Source organism: Polypterus senegalus, chromosome 4 (genome assembly GCF_016835505.1).
Source record: "Polypterus senegalus isolate Bchr_013 chromosome 4, ASM1683550v1, whole genome shotgun sequence".
In the NCBI taxonomy this organism is placed as follows: domain Eukaryota; kingdom Metazoa; phylum Chordata; class Cladistia; order Polypteriformes; family Polypteridae; genus Polypterus; species Polypterus senegalus.
Window position 1 is genome coordinate 24593784 of NC_053157.1, and position 15066 is coordinate 24608849.

General features: G+C 40.7%; 1 protein-coding gene across 1 annotated transcript in view; it reads right to left on the reverse strand.

The window, feature by feature from the left end:
- LOC120527193 (cell division cycle protein 20 homolog B-like) overlaps positions 1 to 12592 on the reverse strand; it is a 95508-nt gene extending 82916 nt beyond the window's left edge. The window contains exons 1-2 of the mRNA XM_039750349.1: positions 12520 to 12592; positions 12277 to 12348 (exon numbers count right to left, since the gene is read on the reverse strand). Of these exons, the coding sequence (XP_039606283.1) occupies positions 12277 to 12348; positions 12520 to 12582 (135 nt within the window). The 5' untranslated portion in view covers positions 12583 to 12592. The remainder of the gene's footprint in view (positions 1 to 12276; positions 12349 to 12519) is intronic.
- Between the last annotated feature and the right edge of the window lie 2474 nt (positions 12593 to 15066).

The following is a 15066-nucleotide window of genomic DNA, read 5'->3' on the forward strand; positions in this document are numbered from 1 at the left end:
GTGTTTTGTTCCATCCAATGCTGTTACATGGGTCATATAGTCAGAGAGATTTGTCTCACTTCCATATCTAATGAATGGCACTATGATGTTTTAAGTGTCACTATACAGGGTTAAATTCCATTGGGTCACCCAAATTTTCACAGTTTTAACGACAGGCAGATTTCATTTGAGTTATGCCGGACCCAAAGCAGGTATCCTGGTCAACAAAACAGACAAAGTTGGCATACTGTCATATCTAATGAATGGGATTTACTGTGATGAGCACCGTGAAAAGGTAAATGGCACTGGGCAGACAGATGTGCTTATTTTGTGACAATTAAAATATGCAAACGTAAAAAGCAACATTTTCTGTCATTTAAATGTCACTAATGGTATTTTGTTTAAACTTTTTGGTATACTTTATTAATCTATTTGAGTACTTTTCATTATGTCAGACTTTTTTATGTGTTAATGTAAGTGAGCCTTACTTCTTATTGTAAATTTATATTACAACCAATTTCCCATATTTGACATGGATTGTCATGTAAACAGCAGTACTGTTGAGACTTGGAAAAAGTCCAATTATTTTTTTTTTCATTCTGTTGGTTCTTCTGCCAACCAAACCTACATGTCAAATTCTGCCCATGCTCCCCTATCCAGTTTCTCTTCTCCTTATTCTGCTGTTACATTTGGTGTCATTGCTTTACTTCCAAGCTGATAGACAGACAGACAGACAGACAGACAGACAGACAGACAGATAGATAGATAGATAGATAGATAGATAGATAGATAGATAGATAGATAGATAGATAGATACTTTATTAATCCCAAGGGGAAATTATTTTAGTATAGCGCTTTATAATGAGTGCAGGCGCAGAGGATAGTGAAAAACTTCTCAGGTTAAATTAATTACAAGCCGTGGTCCTGCCCTGGAAAGACACCCAGGATACTGGGAGCCTAAATATCAATGGATGGAAAAATTCTGTCGCTAGATCGTTGACTCTACAGTAGAATGTCCAAGAGGTGGATGGCTAGTTGGATGTGGACTTCAGGACTCTTAACTGTGTGTGACTTTCTCTTTTCACTTTCTCTGTTATTATCTGATGGTGGACCCTCCAGAAGTTTATTTTCTCCAGGGAGTTTCAGTTTTCCTCTCCTCCAATGTCAGTTCAACAATGTCATTAATGGGTAAATTTGCTGATTCCATCTATGTTAATAACTTTCAAACTACTTGGTGTCTTAATAATAATAATTATAATAATTCTTTACATTTATATAGCACTTTTCTGACTACTCAAAACACTTTCCATAGTGTGTGGGGAGCCACTTTAACCACCACTAATGTGTAGTACCCACCTGGATAATGTGACGGAAGCCATTTTTATGCCAGTACATCCACCACACATGAGCTATTAAATAATGAGAGGGTGAGAGAGATAGCCAATTAGAGACAGGAGATTATTAGTGGACCAGAATGACTAGGCTGATGTGGGAAATTTAGCATGGACATCAGGATACACCCTATGCTTTATGAAGGATGCCCAGGGATCTTTTATGACCACAGAGAGTCAGGACCTTGATTTTATGTCTCATCCAAAAGACAGCACCATTTTTACAGCACATTGTCCCCGTCACTGCACTGGGGCATTGAGACGCACATTCAGACCACAGGGTAAGCCCCCCTTGCTAGCTTCACCAATATATCTTCCAGCAGCATCCCAAGCTTTTTCCTGGTTGGTCTCCCATCCATGTACCATATTTTGCACACCATAAGGCGCACTGGATTGAAAGGCGCACTCTCAATTGCGGGGCTTATTTCTGTACTTAAGCCTTACATAAGGCGCATCGTATTATTCGGCGCATGCAAAAACAAGGTAACAGAAGCAAAACAATAAGTTTAGTTAACCCTTATTCTACTACGTATTTAAAAATACACTCACATTGTTTTTTGATCAGTCTGTTGTCACAAATCCATCGAAGTCCTCACCTTCTGTATCTGTATTTAACAGATGGGCAAGTTCGCCATCAAACATGCCGGGTTCCCTCTCGTCATTGTTGCAGTCAGTCTCGTTGCCAGGTGGCTGTTCAGCAATGATTCCAGCTTTCACGTAAGCTCGGACAACAGTCGAAGCAGACACCATAGCCCAGGCATCCACAATCCATTCACATATGGTGGCGTAACTCACCCGTCGCTGCCTCCCAGTCTTAGTAAAGGTGTGTTCGCCGTCTCTCATCCATCACTCCCATGACGGTCGCAACTTCACTTTGAATGCCCTGTTTACACTGATGTCCAGCAGATGGAGTTCTTTTGTTAATCCTCCCGGAATGATGGCAAGCTCCGTATTCATTTGCTTCACTTGTTTTTTCACAGTAGCGGTGATATGGGCACGCATGGAGTTGCAGATCAACAAAGATGGTGATGCATGGAAAAACCCGCCCGGTCTCTTCACATACACCTCTCTCAGCCACTCTCTCATTTTCTCCTCGTCCATCCAGCCCTTTGGATTGGCCTTAATGATGACTCCGGCTGGAAATGTTTCTTTTGGCAGCGTCTTCCTCTTAAAAATGACCATAGGTGGTAGTTTCTGTCCATTACCGTGGCAACCAAGAACAACAGTGAAAGCCGACTTCTCATGCCCCGTGGTGCGTATGGAAATCATGCTGGTCCCCTTTTTCTCCACAGTATGGTTCACGGGGATGTCAAAAGTGAGAGGGACCTCGTCCATGTTGGTGGTGTGGTTGGGTTGGATTTTTTTGTCGGTAATCTTGTTGCTGCAGTAGGTGCGGAAGATGGTCACCTTTTCTTTGTAATCCGCTGGCAGTTGCTGCGCCACGGTAGTTCGTGCGCAGATGGCGAGATGGCGCCTTTTCATAAAACGAAAGCACCAAGATGGACCTCCTTGAAAGTGTTCGAGCTTCATGTCTTGTGCTATCGTTATTGCCTTCAGTCGAATGGTGACTGTAGAGACGCTTCTCCTGGCTGCTCTTTGTTCAAGAATCCATTGTTCAAGTTGTTCTTCCAACTCTGGCCACCTCGCCTTGTTCCAGCGGAAACTCTGTTTTGTCTTTTTAACTTGGCGCAATTCATTCTCCTGCTTCCTCCACTTCCAAACCATAGATTCACTGATTTTGAATTCTCTCGCTGCTGCTCTATTCCCATTTACAACCGCGTAACTGATAGCCTGTAGTTTGAATTGTGCATCGTAAGCATGTCTCTTCTCTGATGCCATTTTCAGGGTCCTTAGCCCGCAGCACACCAGTAGTACAATATACCTACCTGCCGTAGGCGTGGCGGAGGTAAGCGTACGTCTGTACGTGGCTTTATGTAATGTTCTGCAATTGGTTTATCGCTGCCAGCATACGTAGTGTACATATTACTACGTCCCTATGTTGGCAGGAAATGGTCCGACAGTCAATCAAGCGGAGCGCTTACTAAAATGCACAACAACATTTTTACAGATTTTGGAACTCAGTGCACACATAAGGCGCACCGTGGATTTTTGAGAAAATTAAAGGCTTTTAAGTGCGCCTTATAGTGCGCAAAATACGGTACTGGCTGGGCCTGAATATGCTTAGCTTCAGGTGGATGACCTGCTCTGAAGTGCATGTGGTATGGCTGCTGGATGTACTCATTATGTAATTAGTTTAACCTGAGAAGTTTTTCACTATCCTCTGCACCTGCACTCATTATAAAGCGCTCTACAAAAATAAATTCAATTGAGTTGAACTGCTTGTCACACACACACACTGTCATCCCTGAGCTCATGCATCTCCTGTGAACTCCAGCTAGTGATGCAAGGTGGCTGCTGCTGCTACAGTGGTACACGTGCTGTCAGAGTGTAAAGTGTGTAAAGTAGAAAGAGATTTTTCATTTTATAATAGTGACAGTTCCTCAGAAATGGCCAATGACAGCATTACAGGGTTTAGTTCTACTGACAGCAAAGCATATGACGGTAATGATTTTGCATAAACGGTAAACTGCGATGCCATGTTTCAATGTGTCTGGTGTGACAAGAATGCTTGGGATTGTGAAAGATGTCGTTCACTGATTTCCTGAACACAAGACAGATGTATGAGAAACATGATCTTCTACAGAATTTTAATCTGTGCATAAGTGATAGTACGCTAGATGTAATTGTGACTGAGCCCAACAGACGTGTACAGCAACTTATCTAACATCACTCACTGAAACCAAATTACAGGACACACATGGAATCTAATGTAAGGTAAAACAAGCTATTGACTATTTTGCACTTATCATATATAATAATTCAAAATCCTGAAGTTGAAATGTACTGGCCAATAAAACCTTTATTTGATATGAGCGTATGGACAGTAGGTTACAACTGAAAAACAATTCAGCCCATAGTAGGTCCTTTCAGCAAATAAAATTGTTTCTTGAGGCACAGATGGATAGGTTCTCTACTTCTTTACATACCTGAACAAAATGTTGTTATGGACAAGTCAGTTCTGATCTAGAAAAGTCATCTGGCATGAAGAAATGCAGTCATTGTACAGTAACTGAGTTGTCCATAAGGTGTATTCAGCGAGGCCATGAGACTCCAGATCTGGAGACACCAGAGGCTCCATGGCAGCTTGGAGGACCCACAATGTACAGCATTTTTCATTTGGATGCCTCATGTGACAATTTGAGAGTACAAGAAGAAGAAGACCCCTTTGTTGTGCTGAGATTTAATTTTAAATGGACACATTTGTCATTTCTGCCCATCAGTCTGCATTCAATTCCTAAAAATGACAAACTGAAAATATGTTTTCAGAAAAGTAGGCAAATTTATTTTTATAAATCAAAAGCTGAAATCTCTCATTTCTATAAGTCTTCTGACCCTTTACTATGGCACTCCAAATTGTGGTCGGGTGCATCCTGTGTGCTTTAATTCTCCTTGACTTGTGCCAAAAACTTGATTGGAGTCCATCTGTGGCAAACCGAGTTGGACATCACTTTGAAAGGCACACAGCTGTGGATATGAGATCCCACAATTCACACTGCATACAGCACAAAAACCAAATCATGAAGTCCAAAGAACTCCCTGTACCATCGTGGCCAAAGGTTTTGAGAATGACACAAGTATTGGTTTTCACAAAGTTTGCTGCTTCTGTGTTTTTAGATCTTTTTGTCAGATGTTTCTATGATATACTGAAGTATAATGACAAGCATTTCATAAAAAGATCTAAAAACACAGAAGCAGCAAACTTTGTGAAAACCAATACTTGTGTCATTCTCTACATTTAGCCACAAATGTAGACCTCAGTGATAAAACTATGGTGAGAGAGAAATGGAGGACAAGGGATAAACCCATTTCTAAAGATTTGAGTGTTCCCAGAAGCACAGAGCTTCAGGTGTCATCAGCTGAGATGGGAGAACCTGTCATAATGACAACAATATCAGCAACACTACATCAATCAGGTGTTTATGGTCCAGTGGTTTAGTTTAACAGATTGCTTTTTAAGTACTCTGAAAGATTTTCTGGTGTGATGAGGCAAAAATCAAACTCTTTGTGCTGAACTCCAAAACATGGTGGTGGCAACACCCTGCTATGGAGAACAAGGAGGCTGGTTAGAACTGAAAAAAGGATGACCAGAGCAATCCTTGAAGAAAACCTGCTCTAGAGTGTATATGACCTGAGTCTGGGATGACAGTTCACCTTTTAGCATGATAAAGACTCAAAGGATGCAGTCAAGACAACACTTAAGTACATTTGGGATGTGTCCTTAAATGGATCATGTTAAAAGAAACTTTTTTTTTGTAGATGCATGTTAGTTCTACTCCTAATAAACTAGATATGCATATACTTATAAAGTTCAAGGAATCTGCAGTATTTATTAATCTTTACTTTTCGCTGATTTCTTTTCTGGTTTTTCGGTGGTGGTGGTGGTGTTACGCGCCACCACCACCTGATCAAAGTCCTGTGCAGCTGCCTGTGATGTTTGAATGGCTGAATGAAAGCAGATACGCCCACCTTCCATGAGACCCACTCTGCTAAATCCTCTAAGATGAAGCCTTAAAAAAAGACAATAAAGAATGACTTCAGAACATTTATGGTAGGATAAATGCCCAATAGAGGTTGCATGCTTGTTTGGCTTGTTTTTTTTATTCAGCTTAAATGGAGTTTATTTTATTTTCTCTGCTCACCCTGGCCACCTGACCTTATCATCAGACTCACATTTACAGACTTAAAGGACCAATTCTATATTTAAGGCCTGTACTTATCTTCATTACTAGGGGGTTCTGCCCCCTGCTTGCTTCGCTCGCCAACCCCGGTGCGGGCACCACTCACTAGTCATTTCCCAGATCTCCCACTTGCAACGAATCGTGCTGTGCTTTTGGATAAACACGAAATATCAACTCTGTCTTTGATATCTCCGTCTTTCGAAACTATTATCGCTGACAATTTGCCATATGTTGGTTTATTATATGTGCGAGCATGATCTTTCGGATTCATATATAAATCCAAGAACACTTCTTTGTCCGTGTTTATCAGATAAATTTTGTGTAAAGTGCGATACTTTTGGACATATGGATTTGTATCCATTATTGGCTGTAGAATTTCTAATACGTCTGATCGTTTAACTCTTTCGATTCTATGTTGCATCGCTTCTCCATGATCATAAATATAAACCTCACTGAATTCTGGTTTCTTTGAAATTAAACTTGTAGTAGCTCTGTTATATCACCCAAGTCCATATATTCAATCTCTTTTCACTGCTCCATTATTTCACCAAGTAATAATTTCCCTTTGTTAGCGCTAATGTGATCTTTACTATCAGTTTTTTGAGACTTTCGAATTTTAGTACTTTCATAATCGCTAACCTGCTCTGCATGTGTATCTCGCAAACGTTTTTGAACCTCTTTCTCTGTCTTCTACTCTTTGTCTTTCCTTCTTCTACTGTTTGTCTTTTATTTCCGCCCCTGATTTGACCTGCTAGGTTTTCAGTTCATCTCTTGGCACAAAGTCTCGTCTCGTGGGTCATGAAATTAGTCAGTCAGTCATTCTCCAGCCTGCTATATCCTAACACAGTGTCATGGGGGTCTGCTGGAGCCAATCCCAGCCAACACAGGGTGAAAGGCAGGAAACAACACACACACACCTACAAACCAAGCACACACTAGGGACAATTTAGGATCGCCAGTGCACCTAACCTGCATGTCTTTGGACTGTGGGAGGAAACCCACGCAAGGAGGACCCGGGAAGTGAACCTGGGCCTTCTTACTGTGAGGCAGCAGCGTTAAAACTGCGCCACCGTGCCTCCCTATCATTACCTCTCTGAAAAAGTCTTGTCTCATCCCAAGATTTTTTTAATATAACACAGAGATATATTGTAGGTGCCAGAGAGGAAGGACTGGCATTCTGGCTGGGATAAAGGAAGGATTCGTGCCTGGCGAAGAGCCCATAGTGGAAGGCGCAGGTGAATGGGCTCACCGAAAACACTTCATTCCTCCACATGACAGGTAGCAGTGTTCCTCAAGATTGGGCCAGTTTATGGCACACACAGGTTGGCATGGGAGTTGGAGTCTGGAAACGTAGCCCTGTCAGGGTTTTTGAGGACCACCAGAGGGTTCTGCACAACCAGAAATGCTCCGGACAACCTGAGCAGGAGACTGGAAGCAGTTCCCAGGTCTGGTTTTAAAGAAAGCCCAGTGCTTCACTTTAATTGAGTCAGACTCAGGAGGAAGTAGGCAACGTTTTTTTTTAGAAGAGGAAGGAGGCATTGTGAATGGTTTACTTTGCTGTTAATTGTATGTGGAAGGCACTTCAGCAAATTCAAATTCTTTATTTGAACCTGGAGTTGTATTGGATATTTCTGTATCTGTGGTTTGGGGCTCAGTGGCACCCCCTAGTTGTCACAATATCTATGTTATGTAATTGTGCATTATTTATTTTTGCGTACTACTTATTCATTACTATTCTTATCTAATTTTAATTTTCCTTTTCTTTCCTTGTAACTGTTTATTTGACATCTTATAAAGCACTTTGAGCTACATCCTTTGTGTGCAACATAAATAAATGCCTTTTTATTTTTTTTTGTTAAGTGGCTCAGTCAAAGCCCAGACTTAAAACTCAAAAAAAACATCTGTGGAGAGACCTGAAGATGCCAGTGTACACATTTCTCCCTTCCAGACTACTGAAGCTTGAGAGGATCTTCTAGGAAGAATCAGGGAAACTGTCCACATCCAGGAGTACAAAGCTAGTAGAAACTTAACTCAAGAAGAGCCGAAGCAGTAATTGCTACCAAAGTACTGCAAAGTAGTGAATTAAGGGTCTGAATGCTTACTTGAATGAGAGATTTCAGTTTTTGATTTTTAATACATTTGCAAACCTTACTGAAAACACATTTTCATTTTGACATTAAGGGGTTATTAGGTGTAGATAAGGGTGTCGAACTCCAGTCCTGGAGGGCCGCAGTGGCTGCAGCTTTTCATTCCAACCATCTTCTTAATTAGTGACCCATTTTTGATGTTAATTAACTTCTTTAGCCTTAGCTTTAATTAGCTTGACTCAGGCCCCTTAGTTGTTTTTTCCTAAAATAGTAGCCGGACAGTAATGAGACATAAAACAAGCAGGACATGACCAGCTCACCTGTACCCATCAAACAAAATCTGAAAATAAAGATGAAGGTCTCAGTAAGGTTGATCCCTCAGGTTACCAAAACATTTTAGGAGTTCTTAGAAAAAAACAGAACAGCAACAGTTTTGGAAATGTCTGCTGTGGCAAAAAGAGAGCAGCAACAAGCCATAGAATTGAATAATGGGTTTAATTAACAGCAAGAATCAGCTTCTCATTAAGGAACCAGTTTGGAGTTTGAAGCCTCAATTTAGCTGGTCATCTGTTGGCTCTTTTCATGTCTCATTTCTGTTTGGCTGTCATTTAATACTTAAGACTTAATCCTTAAAAACAGGGCTATTAAAATAGAGGGAAAAGAATTTAATTTGCAGTGAAAACTGGACACTGATTAGGAAAAGGGTTAGAAAGAAAACCTGCACCCACTGCGGCCCTCCAGGCCTGGAGTTTGACACCTGTGGTGATGTGCAAAATGTCTAATTTACCTATTTAAAATTAAATTTATAACACAATAAATTGTGCAGAAGGTGAAGGGATCTGTAAACTGTCTGAATCCACTGTTTGTTGACATGCCATTCTGTGCTCTGGTGGTTATCAATAATTCTAAGCTATGGCATTGTTATACTCTGTATATCTCTGTCTCTATATATCACTGCCAATCTCAGATGCTGTTCTGTGATGGCCCTACATTTACTTATTCCTCTTCTTGTGTAGTGTGACTTGTAAACTTTGGGATTACATACTGGATTTTCCATGGATTCCTCGGAACTGCTGTGAGGGTTCAAGCCCAGGGTCCCCTAACCCCCCTATGCCTGCCCCATCTTCAGATTCCTCAATCAAAGAGCCCTTTACCATACATCTGGAACTACAGTACAAAAGCAAAATGACTGAGTGGCCACATGTCCCTGCCGCAGGGCGTGTACTGATGTGGAAGTGCAAGTAGCTGCTGGTGTAAGCAGACAGCCAGCTAACAGTGCACTGCCTTATCAGCCCACACGTGTTAAGCTACATTTATTAGGAATTTAGTGCACGTGTCTGCGGAGTTTGATCTTAACAAACTAAACAGCAGTGTTGTAGCTGACACGCAGAGCGGCAGTGCAAATAAATTCCAATAAAAGAGCTCTTAGTGATCCAAGTACCCCCTGAACATTTGCCGAAGTGGCATTTCCCTGCACTCGATGTTCTGTACGAGAACAACCGGAGGGCAGTAGAAAAGTAAGCTGGCGGCTGTGCATAAACCAGCTAACTTTACACTGCCTCCCAGTCATCCCGAAACAATCCCACTTTTTTTTTTCTTGCTGATGATCTTGACTCACAATTTCCAGGTTGGTATGATCTGGGCAGCAAAAGAGCAACAGAAACGTCAGCTGCTGTGATGCAGTGACACCAGCTAACGTCACACTGCCATCTCGCCACACAGCACATGCGATTCAGCGTAATCCGACCTGGAATCGGCGGCGGCTCCTCTCCTTTCTTCTCTGCAAGTCTCATTTAGGATGATTCAGGTACTTGTCTTGCAGCAGGTGGCAAAGTAGTAGCGGCTGCTCTGGACGTTAAGCAGCCAGCTAACGGTACACTGCCAGCCCGACACAAGCAGACACGATTTTCCAACCAGCTCTTTTTTCATGTTTTATCGTTTTTTTTCTATCTCTTTATATTTTTGTTTCCCTTAAATGAGTATATATATATATATATATATATATATATATATATTTATTTATTTATTTATTTATTTATTTATTTTTTGTTGTCCTTGGATCACAATCAATTCTACCAAGACAAATAACTATAGTATACACATTAGTGTCCTGACCAATAAAGTTAATTCTGATTCTGTTTGTAAAGCTGCTCATAAACTACATTGTGACATCTTATCGAAGACAAAGCACATAAAACGCTCGCAAATTCGAGAATGTCTTTTTTTTTTTGTTATTTATTTATTAAAGGATGCCAACTGGTGTAAAAAGCACGTCGTTTCTTTAAACAACACTCCTTTCGTTATAATGGTCGGTGTTTGGCTCGATAAAATGTCATGAATGATGCCACTAGACATTATGACAAAAATGACGTATATCTGGTGATCTTTTTTTTTACACTAATGTGTCACCTTTGACTTTGGCTTATCGGATTGCACTGCCAATCGTTAGGATGAGGAGCCATGGCGTAGGATGCCGTGCAACTCACCAGTTAGCGGTCGGTGTACAGGACAGTAAAACAACAGGCACTTGGTTTTGAACATTTAATGAGCATTTGGACTTCTGTAGAAAGCGCTGTGCAGAATCAAGCGTATGGTTAATAGAGCTGCGCATGCTTGAGTTTTCGGAGTCTTTTAATGCACGCTTTTCATTCAAACATTTCTTCGTGCTCAAAACCCATTAAAATATTATACGTTAATTAATTGTACGTGAATATATATCAAATTTTAGTGCATATGCACTTTTACTGTACAGTATATGTAGGCGGATTGGTGGCTCTGAGGCTACGGGTCTGCACTGGCAATCGGAAGGTCATCTCTCATAAATGCCAAAAGAGCCTCTGCTCTGTTGGGCCCTTGAGCAAGACCCTTAACCTGCAATTGCTGAGCGCTTTGAGTAGTAAGAAAAGTGCTATGCAAAGAATTATTATTACAGTATAAGAATGTCTACATACATATCCATACGCATATACAGTACCTATATGAAGAAATACTTATTTATATATCGTCATATACTGAGAACATAAGGTGTTTCCATGAGGTTCAGTTGACAACTATAATAAGATGATTTGTGTTTTCCGTTAAATAAAATAAACTTCTGTATTTAATAAATTATTTATCTAGCTGAACGAAATACATCACAAACAGTGTAAAATACAGTTGCAAAGGCCGCAGAATGAGTGAATATTGTATCTGTGTGTTGCGTGAATTCCAGGATTGCTTAAATGTTAATTTGGCGCGTGTGTGTGTTGTGTGTGTGTTCATCCTGGGATCGATTGGTGCCCTGTCCATTTGTTGCTCCTGCCCTGCACACAAGGACTGCTGCCCCACCACCCTGCTCTGGGTATAAAGGCTAGGAAAACTGATGGATGGATGGATGGATCCTTACTGGGCTCTAAAATACTCTTAACATCATGCGGTGTCCTTTGAGGAAAGGATGACGTCATGGTCAATGGTTCTAAACGGCACACAAGTCAGTGGATAATTTTAGCTGAGATTACCACAGAACAGTTTGGAGGAGAATGTGTGCACATGTTCTGTAAAATGAAGTGCTTGGACTTACATATTGATTAACCTTGGATTGATAAATAAAGCAGGGAGAAATAAAAAGGACTGTTCCATGAAATAAACGTTTGCTTCCTAGATAGATAGATAGATAGATAGATAGATAGATAGATAGATAGATAGATAGATAGATAGATAGATAGATATGGAAGGCATTATGTGATAGATAGATAGATAGATAGATAGATAGATAGTAAATGCACCATTTATTAGATAGATAGATAGATAGATAGATAGATAGATAGATAGATAGATAGATAGATAGATAGATAGATAGACACTTAAAAATAAAGATACCAGAGTGGTACTATTAGAGTGCTTGCAGAACAGAGTGCTAAATAGTCTTACAAATCGTGTGATAAATTCCAGGAATAAAGGATTTATTAACATGCAAAGCGCGTTAATTAAACCAATTAAACCAAACTGTCAGTCCAGCCCCAGTCATCGGACTGCTCTTACCTTGCCTGTCTTGTGTTGGTGATGTTTTCTGTTCCGCATGAAATCGTCTGAGAGTATTTTCATAATATTTCCCTGGAAGAGAAGTATTGTCAAACGCCTATAGAATGGAACTCCTTCACGGTGATTAAATATTCAACTCTTAACTAATGTAGCAGCATTCGGAGATTACGCACAGTATCGCATCAGATTAAGTTAAAAAGCTCAATAAAAATGTTAGCAACACGACTTTCACACAGGACTTACCCACAGCATTGCTTCTTCAGATTTAATTCTGTAACGAGAATACCGCTCCAGTTTCCATTCCATTATTAACAGATTTACCTGTCAGTATTATCTACAACCGAATATTTACATGTGTCAAGGCTGCTCCGCTCTACTGTTTTCCGTGTTTAAGCACCATGACTCTATGATTTTTGAACCCTACTGTTATCTTTCACTTCCCTTCCTGCTCTGTTGTGCGGTTGTTAAGTTACCTTTAAATAGACGGCACCGGCGGCCTGCGCAGCGGGAATCACCCACACTTTGATTTGATTTGCTAGAGCAGCCGTCAACAAAATGTTACGTCAGAGTGAGGGATTCCCTCTCCTAAGCTCCGCGACTCAAAGATCCCCTAAGGCGAGAAGCTCCCAGTCTCTCTGGAGACATATGCACACACAACACCTCGGCTGGGGTTTTAATCTCTGGGAATGAAGACCCGCCAAATTCAACATTAGACTGGCGGGGGAAAGTCATCAGCAAAATCGATGTGGCGGTTTACGAAGCGGGGGAGAAACTATAAGCCAAGCCTGTCATTTACTGCAGGTTTTAGTTTAGCGCAAGTCAAGGTGGCGCAGTAGTTAAAAATACTGCTAGGTAGGATTGGGTTGCTCTATAACACTTTTAAAAATAATAATTATCTGTTGGCACTTTATGGTTCTTTACTGAGTTGTATGGTTCTCCATAAAGCCATAACTTGACAAAGAACCATTTCATTCTGGGAAGAATTGTTGGCATATGAAGCTAGTTCTATGTGTTTGGAAAAACATCCTAAACTGAAAATGTTAATGAATGATAGGCTACCTGTCAGGATACTAACAGATTAAGAAAATCTGGATTTAGTCTGTGCTGTTTTATGCAGCAAGAGACCTTTTAAAATGATGGCCCATGTGTCAGGGATGTAACACAGAACTCTGGACCCTATACAGAAGCAGTCCTCGTGGGCCCCTTCCTCACGAAAACAAGCTTTTCATTGCATTTAATCATTACCGTTTCTCCCTGCACTACAGCGTACATGTATGTGCTGTGACCCATTGGCATTTCAAAAATGTGTTACCATCTTGTGGTAATTTATTGTATGAAGCCTGTTACACATCTTAAAAAGAAGGGTTCATGCCAGAACCTTCACTTGGATAGGTCTTTTGGGAACCCAAACTGATTCCCCTATCACATTTTTAAGAATCTGTCATCAACACCCGACTGGGTATTTTGACAATGGGTGTTATCTTTTCCCGATATTTCATTTTGATTTTATGCACAGAAAACAACAGAATACAATCACAGATTGTTATTATTTATTATTTGCCTGACGCCTTTATCCAAGATGACTGACCAACACAGTGTCAAGAATTTGCACCCACAACCCCAGGGGACTTCACTGTGTGTGTCTGTGTATATCCAGTTCAAAGCCCACTCTGGAGTAACTTAAAGCTAGCAAAGGGCCCAGATATTTAGGAAACAGAAAAAAACCATATCGTCTCACGGGGAAAACGCGCATGCGCCACATATAGTCCGTATCTTGACTGGAACCTAAACCCGTAAGATCAACAGAGATACTATAATTAAAATAATGAAATAAGGGTTACTTTTTTCGAAATGGTGGTGATCAAGATAGAGACCATGCTAAATTAAAATTAACTTTGTTTTGCTGAATATAGAAATCGTTAACGTTTTTACTAAAACGTAATCTAATATCTTATTTAGTTCATCAGATACAGATCGGTTGTTGCTTTTCATAAAGTTTTGTCAACTTCATTAATAAAGGAGCTACACTGAAAGATTGATTGGCTGATCGGACGCATTGATGACGACACACTAACGTCTTACGTGTGAGGAGCACGACTCGCTCGCACATGCACCCGTTCATTTTTTCGTTTTTGACTTCCTTATCCAGAACGGTGCTGCTCGGGGAGCACAATGCAGCGTAATAATGCCTCACACGGGTTAAAGCGACAAACGAACCGGCCACAATTAGGAAATTCATCCGTGCGGCCTTTCCCGGTGTTCTTCTAGCGTGCATCGCGGACTCGTGTTGTCGGTGATATGGAAATTAGAGCCGCTGCATTTTCGCCACCTGCCACGACCATATGTTCCACAGTTCTATGCTGCTCCGCACTTACTAGTCCCATCCATCGGTGGTGTGCCAGGTGTTTTCAACGGGAAAGTAGCAGATGCTGAGCAAAAACGAAAAAACTCAATTCAATTCGTAGAAGCAGACACCACCACCCCTTGGTGTCAAAAAAATAAGGTGTACCAAATAATATGGTGGTATATTTATTGTGACTTTTTTTTTTTTTAGGAAAATATTGGTTATTCCTTTACGTCTTTGCAAGTAAAGCTAATTAGATTTTCAACATGATTTTTAAAAATGACATGTGAGCTATTTAATACAATTCATGCATATTTAATTATAATTTTAATAATACAGAATGTGGGTGGCATGGTGGCGCAGTGGTAACATTGCTGACTTGTAACAAAGAGGCTGGTGTTCAGGTCCCAGCTCCTCTATGCATGGAATTTCATGTTCTCCCCGTG